This window comes from Martes martes (genome assembly GCF_963455335.1).
Source record: "Martes martes genome assembly, chromosome: 10".
NCBI classification, from domain to species: Eukaryota; Metazoa; Chordata; class Mammalia; order Carnivora; family Mustelidae; genus Martes; species Martes martes.
Genome location: NC_137898.1, coordinates 103069792 through 103083000, shown reverse-complemented (window position 1 = coordinate 103083000; position 13209 = coordinate 103069792). Strand labels below are relative to the sequence as shown.

At 48.2% G+C, this 13209-nt stretch overlaps 1 protein-coding gene across 10 annotated transcripts in view; it reads right to left on the bottom strand.

The window, feature by feature from the left end:
• Positions 1–13209, bottom strand: part of SIK3 (SIK family kinase 3) — a gene marked incomplete at its 5' end in the record, with an annotated part of 246167 nt that overhangs the window by 24096 nt on the left and 208862 nt on the right. For 5 of the 10 annotated variants that reach the window (XM_080817464.1, XM_080817469.1, XM_080817468.1 and 2 more), the window contains 7 exons: positions 3038–3193; positions 3457–3610; positions 4929–5038; positions 5166–5243; positions 5681–5824; positions 6064–6174; positions 6713–6831. In XM_080817464.1, coding sequence (XP_080673590.1) covers positions 3038–3193; positions 3457–3610; positions 4929–5038; positions 5166–5243; positions 5681–5824; positions 6064–6174; positions 6713–6831 — 872 coding nt within the window. The remainder of the gene's footprint in view (positions 1–3037; positions 3194–3456; positions 3611–4928; positions 5039–5165; positions 5244–5680; positions 5825–6063; positions 6175–6712; positions 6832–13209) is intronic. The other 5 variants (XM_080817467.1, XM_080817470.1, XM_080817465.1 and 2 more) reach the window with 2 other exon arrangements.

The following is a 13209-nucleotide window of genomic DNA, read 5'->3' as shown; positions in this document are numbered from 1 at the left end:
GTTCTGGAAACCCGGCTGGGGACAGGCCTTTCTGTTTGTTTTATTTACAAAACTCTTCTAGGGCCCCCGGTTTATGTGGAACTTTCATGTGCCTCTCTAGCTTTCCATTTTTACCTCGCTCAGGTGATTTTAATTTGCATTTCTTCCTCCGATTCATCTCCGTTCACTCATCCAACAAACAGCTGAATGCCTACCATGTTCCGGGATGAAATGTGAATTAACAAATACAGTTTTCGCCCTCATTTTACAGTCCCGTGGAGGACGGAGACAAGGAAGCAGACAATCACAGAACAGCATGACCCGGTCCTCTACTGTGGCCCTTGGGCATTGAAGAAAGCATCTTGGAGGATGTGACACTTCACCAAAACCTGAAGGGTAGGCAGGAGCTGGCCATGCAGAGGGGAAAAGGCTCACGAGCCTTTGGGGTTTCTAGGCTGAGAGAAAAGAGAAGGCCTGCAGGTATCTGAGGGCCTGAAAATATAGTAGGAGCTCGTTTACCTGAACGTCTAGGAACTGGCCTGTTGTTTCGTATTAGTGTTATCACCAGCATTTCGATGCCTTTCGTGCCAAAAAAGCATCATGGTTTTTTAAAAGTACACTTTGGTATACAATATAGAATTGTGTAGTTGCAATTCAGTGCTTTAAAAGAGCTACGCCCCGCCACAACACGTACGTGCATGCATCACTGTGGCTCTCCTCATCTACGTGAGAACTTCCATGCGCTGTGCGCCCTTCAACAGCCCCTCTCAGCCTAGGGGCCCACATAGTCACTACACCTCAGGCACTAGAGCAAAACAAGTCCTACTTTGATTATTATGAAAGAGCTTTTTAAAATACTGGAAGATCATTATAAAACAGAATGAAAACTTTGGGAATAATATGGTTGTTTAAATGCCAGGCTGTCCGGATCCCTTACTACAGTTCCACGAGACTGGAAGGGGTCAGGCAGGAAGGGGCGACAGGTGAGGTAGGAGAGGGAGGGCGGCCAGTCACAGATGGCCTTGAGTGCCACATTAATAAGTATATTTTGAGGAAGAGCGGTGGTGATTCGCTAAAGGATTTTCAGCAGGGATGTGATGTTACAAGGTCTATGCTCTAGTAAGCCAGCTTGATTGAGTCGCAGTGTAGAAAGGGCTGGTGGTGGGGATGAGGAGAAAAGGCTGGAGGAAAGGAGGCTAGCGAGGAGGCCCCTGTGTTAGTCTCAGCAAAGGATGACAGTGACGAAAGGAAGGAGCAATGGAGGGGGACAGACGGAAGGTGCTGGGTAACTGACTTGATATGGGGATGAGGGGAAGGGAAGAGTTAAAGAGAAATTCCACATTCCTAGCTTGTGTGACCGGGAGAATAACAGTGCCTGTCTCTGCCACCCAGGGGGAGAAACAGGTTTCGTGCAGTCATTTGAGGATATGTCAAGTTCAAATTTGAGGACATGTCGAGTACTAGCGGGATAACCAACTAAATCCACGCGGTCGTTGGTCATCTATACGAAGTGGAGAACTCGGAAGAAAAGAGCGTTCTGGGCTGGAGATCACTTGGTTAACAGAAATTATGGGAGCAAATAAGATCAGCCAGACAGCGCATGCAAAATGAGATGGAAACAGGACCTAAGATAAAACTGGGGTTTCACCAACTTCAAAGAAGAAGCAGAAAGAGAACCTGAAAAGGAGAGGCAGGAAGAAAATGGGAATGTGGTGCCACAGAAGCCAAAGGAAGACAGTATTTCCAAGAGGAAGGACGGCCGACAGAGACTGATATAGTTAGAAGGCCCGAAAGATAAAAAACGTCCACCGGATTTGCGAACAGAAGCTTGTTAGTGACCTTGGTGCAAGCAGTTACAGTGGACAGAGGAAGTCGGTCCATCTCCCACAAAGCTGTTCCTGGTCCTTCATAACCTGCACTGATCTGGCGGGTCCCTGAATGCCGCTGCCACCTCCTGGTCCACGAGACTCACTCGGGCACTTACTCACACACGGTCCTTCACTGTTATTCCAACGCTGAACATATGCTGATCCTGTCTTCTCAATAGGATAAGCCAAGAACTATGAACACGATCTTTTCCTTTTCCCAACAGGCTTGTTACTGAAAGGGTGGCCCGTGGTGGGCCCGTATCAGTCCACACACTGTTTTGTTACCAATCCGTGACAGGGTTAGTACAGAATAAAGAGGAAGCTTTTAGAAACTTCTAGAGCAATTTAATGGGGTGATTTTGTCTGCTGAAAATTTAGCCTTATATTTTGTAGGTTTTAAAATTTTTCTCTAACAATTCATTTTTGTTGTATTTTACAAAGGTATTAATCCCATAAGGGATTGAAGGGGAGAAAGGTCCTCCACGAGGTAGGTTGAAAAGCGCTGCTCTAGAAACACCCAGGGAGGGCTGTGGATATGATTAGCGCCCATTCGTATGGGCCCGTGAGAATGAACGAACGCACGAAGGTTTACCTATGACAGGAAAAGAACTGGAAATAAACAGAACCTAGCAGAGGAAAAGAACCTTTGAATGTGACCATTATATATATTATATATATAAATAAAGGTGGGACTGAGAGACACCGACTGATTAGAGCTTATGAAAGCCAAAACTGAGTGATCGAGGTTGTACCAAAAATGCAAAGCAGTGCTTGTCAATGGAGAACTGGGGCAGTTCATTCTAGAGCAAATGGTTAGGCACCACTGCCCTGGGGCCGGGAGGCGTTACCGGGAGAGGGCTGAATCCATCAGGCCACGGGGACCCCACCTCTGGGCTGTAGGGCTGTGGTGGCACCTAGCAGCGGAGCCCAGAAGTGGCCCACTGAGGATGAGCCTCTCCAGGCGTGGTCTTCCAGTGGCAGCTGTTTGGTTAAGTAAAGAAGTTAGCCAAAAATTAAGTCTGGAAAATTCTACGAGCCTGAAGAAAATGGGAATACACTGAGCACCATAAGCTTAGAGGAAGAGGAAATTCAGACATCTAGGTGGGTGACCTGGGTTCCCAGCCCCAGGCCCACAGCTTCTTTATCAAAAGCCTTTGAGAAAGTAGGTGGGGCCTTTTGCCGCTACTCACTGGTGTCATGGTGACAAGTGGGGAGGGTCCCCGTGGGCGCTTCAGCAGCTGCTGGGCATGTAGCTGGATGTTGGCTCCTCCGTCTGATGCCCTCCGGCCGAGGGGGCCCATTCCATTCAGCAGCTGTAGGGTGGGCGGCTGTAAGAGGGATTGCTCCTGTCGCAAGCAGAGTGGGCAGGAGGGGGTGATAAGGAGGGGAAGGAGGTGGGGAAAAAGAGCAGTCCGCTACTCCATGGAAACTAAGGGATCCTCTGAGTATGTAGAGACTGGTCTTCCCTCTCACCCAAGCTGCTGTGCAAGGGATATCGTCCTTCTCTAGAACGATATACCCTTAAATCCTGGGCAAGGTCCCTCAAAGTCCCCCAAAGGAAGCTCAAATGTGTTTCTCTGGGGGCACGCCCTGTCCCACATCTGGGTACCTTGTACTCAAGCTGCCCCGTCGGTTGCAAATGTTGCATGGGCAACAGGTTGTGCATGAAGTTCATGTTAGGGGCCACCTGCAGGAACGGAGCCTGCGGGTTGACTCCAGGGAAGCCAGGCAGGAGCTTCTGCAGATCTTCCAGAACTTCCGTGCTGATAGGAAACAGGATGACAGAGAAGTTTGGTTAATTGTCTCACTCCAACATGCTTATATCCCCAAACTGGTGAAACTGCTAAGTTCAGCACAAGTTTTGTTGTGGTGGTGGTGGTGGCTGTTTTAGTTTCTCACTCTCCTCCTGAATTTGTACCTCGAAGACCCCAAAGCGAGTAGAAGCCTGGAGCATGGAATGTGGCTCTCTGCCATTTCCCCAGTTGGGACTGGGGATTGCTATTCTTCGTTGACCAGTCATGTAAAACCAAGAGCTCTGAGCCAAGAGGAAATCCTGGCACCATTCCAGTTCGGGTTTTCAAAGCCTGGAGGTGAGCAGCGAGCTTCTGGAGGACACAGACCATCCACTAAAACAATGGCTGCCCGAAGTAGCAACTGATTCACCAGGGAAAGAATGCAATTACTCCCGTCGGAGCTGATGGGGCAGATAAGTGGTGGACGTGCAGGGCTCTTGGGCCCGAACGGTAAGGCTGACAGCACACGTTGAAATAAGAGATCTTTCCACGAACAGAGTGACACAGGACTCCGCCCCTGTGCAGCTGACAGGGTCTTTGAAGCCAGAATGTTCCCCTATTGCCTGTTTGATCATAGGCCGAGGATGAGAAACGTAAAGCAAACAACCAGCCGTCCTCGGGAGGCTTTTTTGGAAATCACTCAGAGAAAAAAGGTTTATATTTATAAGAACACTAGCTTCGCCCCTAATTGAACTCTCAGGAGAACTCCTGCCATAACCTTCTCTTCCCAGCACAGTAAAGGAAATATCCAGAGAAGAGGTAAGGCTATTTTTAATGTTGAAAGTCTTCAAATGCAGAACAGAAACAGAGAGCCGGCCTTTGGTACATTCCCGTGTGAGGGCATCGGAGAGTATACCGAAGGACTGTTTTGGGAAAACGCTGTGGGAAACTGGTACTTACTTGGTATGTTTTTGGAGTCTTGCTCACTTAATTTAATTTTTAACTTACATAAATTACACCGTACCATTTGTCCTCCCTTCCTCAATGAGTCGTGCCTTAGAACATGTAGTAAACAATATCTCTAAAAGCTGTTAAACTCGGATGAATTTTAAGGGGTCCTTTTATGTGACTTAGATCAGAAGAACTCCATTTTTGTGAGCCAAGATGCTACCATGCCCTTCACCCAAGTATTGTGATTAATTGGGTTAGAAACACATATCTTGGCCACTGGATTTGATCTCATCCAGGAGACAGAACGAAGTTGGAAAAATGAGCCACAGTAGGGACTCCAAGTCGGGTGGGAATTCTCTGCGGAGGAAGTACTCAGGGCTGTCGGTCAGATACTCACCGGGGGTCAGCCACGCCCACCGTGTGCCTCCTCATGGACAAATAGCGGACCAGGGCTTCAGGGGAGGGCTCTTCACCCTCATCGCTGTCCAAGTTCACGGTCCCATCCGGCTGAGGTGGAAGGAAATACGATCAAATTAGAAATAAAAAGGAATTTAAAATGGGAAGCCAGGAAAGGAAGCAAAGATATGGGGAAGAAAGTGGTTTCGGCTGACAGCTATCCGAGGTCACTACTTGCCTCCACGATCTGGTTCTCTGGGTTGATCAGCTGCACCTGGGGAACGCTGATGTTCATAGTGGTACCGGCCTGCTCCGCCTAGAAAGCAGCACATACGCATATGCTCTTGTCTTACACACTAGGTGGAAATAATGATGCTCTTTCAAAGGATTCTCTGTTGCTAAAGTCTATGTTTCTACCTCTGAGTCTTTGGTTCCTCTGCCCTTAGAAGCTACAACAAGGGAGCATTCTTTAGGGAAAACAGTCTCTCTCAATGATTGGCTGTTTCTTTAATTAAAAAACAAAATGCAACTCTTGTTGTCCATCCTGAGTACTGGACTACCCTTCCATCCTCTCTGTCAAAGAAGTTCTGACCTTTGCTTGGCCTCTGACAAAGGAAGACGTGACAGACAGGAGAGGATGGAGGTAAAGAAGAAGAGGAAACTCTCTTGGAGTGAGTTAGCGAGCACTGGCTAACTGTCCCCTCCTCCCCTGTGTTACTTGTCCTGATTCAGGTCACTGGAGTGATTGCCCACCTGAACATTGACTGGTGCTTGAAAGGCCATGGCTCGGGGCATGCTAGGAGGTGCTCCGACACGCAGGGTTTTGTGTCTCTTATGTCGATCACACAGCAGGCTGTAGATCGCACTATAGTGATCGTAGGCATCTGATCTTAACGACTACCAAGGGAGAAGGGAAAAGAGTGAGAAACCCGGGTGAAATGTCACGTCAATAACCAAAACCCTCTCAGTAGTACATCAGCAGACCAAAGCCCCTTCTTATCGAGGCTCAAGAGAGGGGCAGAGGAAGAAGAACAGGAAGAAAAGGGAAAGTTCCCAGGAGGGAGAAGAAGGTGGAAAAGGCAGGACAGAGGGACTACGGCTACCCCTCGCTTTGTCCTCCACGCCTTAAGAGATACCTGTAGCGTCCGCTCTTTGTCCAGTCCCATGTCCTCCATGGCCAAGAGGACGTCCTCATTCAGGGGGTCTATCTGTCTGTCTTCCTTCAGCTGCTGGCACTCAGCTATTAACTGTGACATTAAAAAGAGTCAAGCTATCAAAGCCCCAGTTAACCACGCAGGGATGGCAGGTCACCTATAAGGAACTAGCTGTTCCGTGCCCCGAGCTTGGGATATTTTTGGCCTCAGACAAAGCCTAAGCAAGAACGTTCTAGGTCCTCAGCTGCCGGCAGACAAGATCCCTGTTTCGCTGAGGTCCTTCGGGATGGCCAAAATGGTTTCAATAAAGCTGCGCTGCAGAAGCCACTGAACGGAACACACGAGGACAAGAGGGAGGAGCTGTCCCTGGGGTCGGGGAGCTGCAGGAATGTGGGCTCTACGGTTTCAAAAGCCCAAGAGGGACTATGATTTGGGGGCAAGTGGCAAGCAACTGCGATCACTACTCTCCAACAGCCCAGCTGCTTTAAAATTCCCTCCTGCTTCGGTGACACAGGGCAGTTTGCTCCCAGCACCCGCCCTTTTGCAGTCCAGGCGTGACTACAATCTCATGGGAAAAAGAGAGCAGGAGCTCCCGGCGGAGGCCCCCCGAGGCGCGCAGGACTCAGCTCACCCGGTCAAAGTTGGGATCGGCGTCGCCCAGCTTCATCCACTTGTGCTTGCAGATCTGCTCCATGGAGAGGCGCTTGCTGGGGTCTAACACCAGCATGTGGCGGATCAGGTGCTCGCACTCTGCAACAGACAAAGGGGCCACCTTCAGCCTCGGCGACGGGGACACGGGGGCAGCCGAGGAGCTCGAGGTCAGGCAAGCAGACGGACTCTCCAGCTCCCTGCTTCTCCTTTCTCTCTCCGGCTCCTTACCGCTGTCACTGCTCACTCCACCAGGGGCCAGGCAAAGGCAGGAAGTGGCGAAGAAAAGCTGGGTTAATGCCTTCATTACAAGTCTGACCGGACAGTTTAAGGATACTCCCGGGGTCTCACGTATTTATATACTATCCGGCCCTGTTTAACACATAAAGAACTGAATGTCCTCTAGGGACACCTGGGTGGCGCAGTCGGTTAAGCATCTGACATCTTGGTTTCAGCTCAGGTCCTGTTTCCAGGGTGCTGGGAGGGAGCCCCACGTCGGGCTCCAGACTCAGCACGGGGCCTGCTTGAGATTCTCTCCCTCTCTCTGCCCCTCCAGCCTGTGCACTCACACGTGAGTGCTCTCTCTAAAATGAATAAACAAATCTTTAAAAAAAAAAAAAAAAAAAGAATTGAATGTCCTCTAAAGAGATTTGGTATCTTCCAAGGTCCTCGAAACATTCAGTTCTACCTTCCTGTGTGTATTACTATGTGTCTACTAATGCTTCTGGCTTGGTGTCTAGAGCTCTCTTCAAACCTCAGCATTTAAATTTCTGACGGTGTGGGGTTGAGAGGCTCTGGATGCTCCCTACCACACACTGGGACTCGCTGCCAGCCTTATTTATCATTTTCTCAATGTGCGCTGAGACCTTCACGGGTGCATACAACTGGGCTCTGAGCTACCGATATCCAGGTCAGTATCATTCCTGGACGGCTCGTACTACACGCCATGCTACAGAACGTACAACGGATTCACGAGCAAGGACCCCGTGTTTCCATTTCAGAACCACTCTCTAAGTTTTCTCAGGTGTACACTGCGGGTAGAGGATGGTGAGGGAGTGGTACTTGTGTCTGGAGGTGGCGGCGATGACAGGAGCGAGCAGTACTAGCAGACACTCTCGGGAGCACTTGACAACGCGTTTTCTCTCTTTTGCACCTCACAGCCATCCTAGCGGGAAGGTCCCATCATCGCTGCCACTTTAGAGATGGTAACAAAGAGGCACAGAGGAGTCAAGCACTGTGTCTAAGATCTCATGAAGTCAGATTTCAAACCGGACAGTCGGATGCTTTGGCCGCTGCCCTTAACCACGTGCCATGCTGCCTCTGGACTGTGCAGAGCTCTGGGCAGGATCTGAACTCCTAGCCAATAATTTGACACCTTCGGCCAAGCCCCCATCATCTCTTGCTTGGACTACTGCCAAAGTCTCCCAGCTGGTCTTTCCATGTCCGCCCTTGCTCCTTTATAACTTGTTCTCCTCAGAGAAGCAAAGGGCATATTTCTAAAACAGAAATCTGAGTTAGCACTACCTTGCCTACAACTCTCCAGTCTCTTCCCACATCCCAGAGAACGAAGTCCAAAGTCCCCGGCCCCCAGGCCCCCATCTCTGCGGCTGGGCCGCCCCCTCCTGCCACACTCCCTCTGGCGGCTCAGGTGTCCTCTCTGGACCGTGCACGTGCTTGGCACACACACGCCCACCGGCGGCCTTTCCAGTCGCTGCTTCCTCGGACCCTCACACGGCTGGCTCCTGTCACTCGGGAGAGGACTCAAATGCCACTTCCTCAGAAAGCTCTTTCCGGCCACCTCATCGATCTCAAGTGGGCCTCCAGTCACCCTCTATCCACACCACAAGAATTTTCTCCACACGAACAACTTCTTCTGAAGCCATCTGATTTACTGCCTTCCTCTCTGGCTCTCTCACTGCAGCGGGAGGCCCGTGTCTTTCTTACTGATGTTTCTGGTACCAAACCTCCGATACCAGGCATGGGATGATACCTAACTGGAGCTCAATCCACAGCTACCGAGAATACGAATCAGTATTTACTGAAACTCTAATCAAACCAGATTGTGTTTGTGAAAATGCTTTTTAAAACTATACATTTGGGGGGAGTAGGGCCAGGGGGTGGGTGAATTGGGGAAGGGGACTAAAAGGCACACATTTCCTCTTACAAAAGAAATAAGAAGTGACGAAGCAAGGTACACCATTGAGAATACAGTAAGGACAGCGTAACTCCGCATGGCCACAGAGGGACGGTAGCTAGATTCTCGTGGTGATCGCGGCGTAATGCATATAAATGCTGAATCACTGTGTTGTACGCCTGCGACTACTACAGTGTTGTATGTCAATTACGTTTCAATGAAAAAAAAGAGACTTTTTTAAAAAGCTACAAAATTCTCTGTAAGACACAGGTTTTAAAACAGTTTCCATTTCATGACATTGGTCCTGAAAATAACACTGGCCAGTGATGAGAGCAGTCACTGATCAGTGCTAATTTTAAAAGACTTTTTATGTCCAAGGCCCTGTGCTTAAGAACTTTATTTCATTTACTCCTCTCAACAACCCTAAATTAGCTTCTATTATTAGCCCCTGTATAAAAGAAGAAACAAGTGAACGTGCTTGACATTGCAAAGTAATGGCAGGGCTGGGGCTGGAGAGAGAGGCTCCGAACCGCCCTTGATATGTCTTCACGTAAATATAAATCCTGTTTGATCTATTTTTCCAGAGTGAATTCAACCTGCAACCCCACAGTTTCGGCACCATGTGGCAAACACCATTCTACATCACCATGCTAAAAGGAATACATAGAGTAATTAAGACAATGATCTCAATTCTAATTTTATTCTTGCTTTAAAAGAAAGTGCCCATATCAAAATGATTTTATAGCAGGCATCGGTTTGTTCTTGCTTTAGAATTGAAAGTATATTCAAACGCAGTGTAGATCCTAAGACCTATATGCCTATGAAAAAGTTAAGTGCCATCTACCACATTATACTTTTATTAAAATTGTGTTTCCAGCGTAGCCAGGCTACACCCCACAACTGGAGCATTTGTATAGATTGCAAATATCTTTGACACACACCTCTGTGATCTGCAGTTACTTGAGAAGAAAAAAATGTTCAAGACTTAAAAAGTTACTACAAGTGGGCGCCTGGGAGACTCCATCAGTTGAGCATCCAACTCTTGGCCCCAGCTCAGGTCTTGATCTCAGGGTCATGAGTTCAAGCCCCATGTTGGGTTCCATGCTGGATGCATGAAGCCTACTTTAAACAAAAGAAAGAAAGAAAGAAAAAGTTACTACAACTAAAGACCCCAGGTGAGGAGGCGGCCTGGGCCTGACGGGAAAGTGGTGAGATTTTCGTTCACGCCTCTAGATGGCGCCGTTCTGTTTTCTTTCGGTTCCCACACCGCATGGAGTGCATAAAAGGTAACTACGTCAGTCCTCAATCAGATGACCAAGGCAGGTTGACGTTCAGTCACAGGCTTGCTTTAAAACAGGATTTTCAAGGCAATTTCTTTAAAAACAAAAGAAATGAACACCAGTATAATAAGCCTTGCTTAGAAGATATAGCTAGTTCAGTTTCAGGATCTTGAAATCTTTATACAGTCATCCTTCATCATTATTTGGTTTCAGATGCCTTGAAAACTCTCCAGAGAAACACGAACAAGAACTTATACACAAAAATTTGTGTGTAACTTCAGTCTGTTCAAGGAACCCCCAAATCATGCCATCGATATTCCCCCGATGTCTACAGGTCCCAGGTTAAGGCCTCGGGTGGCAGTGATGATACCCAGGAGACAAGTTTTTATCTTGTATGCCCTCCGTAATATCCCTCATGCAAAGGAACAGAAATCTCACACTTTCCATGTGTTGCACAGATGGTAAAATATGACAAAATGCAGAAAGCCAGATATTATCATCAACTCATACTTCCTAAGTGTCCTACATAGCTCATGAAATTAAATTCAAGCTCAATTTGAACACACCGTTCTACATAAAATATGGACAGAGGGTGAAAACAACGGTAACCAATGCTCCCAACCTAATACCACAAGCAACCACGGGGACAGTCAATTAAAATGAGTGGAAGGTAGCTGGGCCTCTGATGAAAGGGTACACGCATCCACTTTTCCAGCTGCCAAATCCTCTATTTTCATGTTGCCGGTGGCCCCGTCCCTCATCCCCTCCCTCGGCTGGGGCCTGACACTGCAGTGCTCTGGGCTGCCAGAGCACTGGGAACCGGGAACCAGCTGCCAGCAGCGCCTTCAGACTCGGCTTCCATCTGCTCCACACAAGACGCCAGGCGGGGTCCGCAGTGCAGATCGCCCCAGGCCCTGAAACTCGATCTGCCACCAGCTCTAACTAGAGGGTGCCCCCCACGCTCGGGCCCTGCCCTGCGGCGCTGACAGGCGTTTGGAAGGCTCCGGGGACACAGAGCTGCTGTCAGGCCAGGCCCTAACATGGGAATTACGTGGAGATTGCCCATGTCATTCCATCTAAGAGGGCCAGGTCCTTAACACCTTTTTTCTTTTCAAAACTTGATGATACACAGTTTCTCGCTAAGAGGGTCAAAGTATTCCATCTGGGTCGGGGGGCGAGGGTGTGGGATAAGTAAAGAGTGAGGAAGGGGAATTAAAAACGCACTTCAAATTCATCAAAGATAGTTGACAGAAGTTCTGTCTCTAGTTTCCAGCCCAGAAGAAATGAGAATTTAGAAAGACTTTCCGGACCCAAAGTTTGAGAACATGGCCCTGAAGACAGGTGAAAGGCCAGGAGCCCAATTCATCTTGGAGACGAGAAGGTATAGGCCAGCAGCAAGGGGAATACTGGGTGTTCTTCAAGTACCAGAAGGGTTTTTATTAAGAAAACCAAGTGGATTTATCCTGTGCTGTTCCAGGGGCCTGAATCTGGATAATAGGAAGTCACAAGTTCAATGTAGGACAAGTCTTCCTAATTGTTAGAGGGCATCCAAATTCCTGGGTCAGGGTGTGAGGGATCTGAGGAGGGGCCCCTCAGGGATGTGAGAGGGGCCGTCCAGCTGCCACGGACGCACCTGCAGCAAAGCTAATTTTATCCATTTTATAGATTAGCGTTCTGAGTAAAAGTTCGCTTGTGAAGTTAAGTCCAGAAACAACTATCCTGGAGATGATGACCTCCTCGGTCCCCTCCAGCTCTGAAAACCACGTTAACTATGAAACGAGAATGATCTGTCTTGGGAAATTGCATACTTATTATTACCAGATGTGCTGAATCAGAGGCTGGCATCTGAGATGTCACTAGAAGGGCTCCCAGCATTACGTGAGGAAGACCAGGAGTCCCAGGAAGCCGGAGTCCCAGGAAGACGGAGCCTGTGTCTGCTTGAGCTGTGTACCCCGGTGCCCACCACAACACTGGACAGGCTAGCAGCCCTCCAGAAGGTCAACGAGAGAAGTACTAGACTGCATGCCTACCACAGTTCCTTTGAATACCTTCCTCAGCGGATCCCAAGAATCCACAAGAGAACAGGCCTTCTCGATGCTTCCAACCAGAAAAAGCAGACAACTATCCTTTCGTAGAAGACCAAGAAGTGGCAGTGTATGGGGGCAAAAGCCCAGGTCAGGTGGTTTCCAGGGCTTTCCCTCGTAACTTTAGAGTTCTTTGCCTCACACAGGGGCACCCACTCGCTGATCTTATCTGAGGCAGAATACAGAATAACCTGTAAATCAAGATTCCCGCTTGGGGAGACACTGATATCTGCAATGTGGGCAAAGTCTTAGCGTCAAAATTGTTGCAACAAACCAGACCTCTTAGCAGGTAAGTCTTCTCCATAAACCCTGTGCATCTGATTGGAAGTATTAATCATGTATCCTTAGCATTTAACAGAGTGAGAGTGAAAGAGAAAAGAGTAAAAAAAAAAAAAATTTGGGAAGGAGGGCAATGAAAGATTAATAGAGCAATTCCTTCAAAAATATTACTGAGTAGGGGTGCCTGGGTGGCTCAGTGGGTTAAGCCTCTGCCTTCAGCTCAGATCATGATCTCAGGGTCCTGGGATCGAGCCCTGCATCAGGTTCTCCGCTCCGCTGGGAGTCTGCTTCTCCCTCCCCCTCTGCCTGCTTCTCAGCCTACTTGTGATCTCTCTCTCTGTCAAATAAATAAATAAAATCTTTTTAAAAAATTACTGAGTAATAATTGCTAACATTTATTGAGCATCTATAAGCTAGGCAGAATGCTAGGCAGTATTTAATTCACATACCAACCCCTATTATCATCACACCCATTTTATAGATAAAGAAAATAAAAATCAGAGAAGTTAAGAAATTTGACCTGAAAATAAGAGGTAGAGTCAGGATACAAATTCTGGTCAGTCTTACTCCAAAGCCCGAGTTTGTCCCCCACATGGCACCTAAAATGAATGCATTCTGCTACTTAGTAGCTAGTATATCTTTAAAAAGGCAAATCGAACCAATTTTCCTTTTCTGATAACTGAATGCCAGGTACTCTCCACAG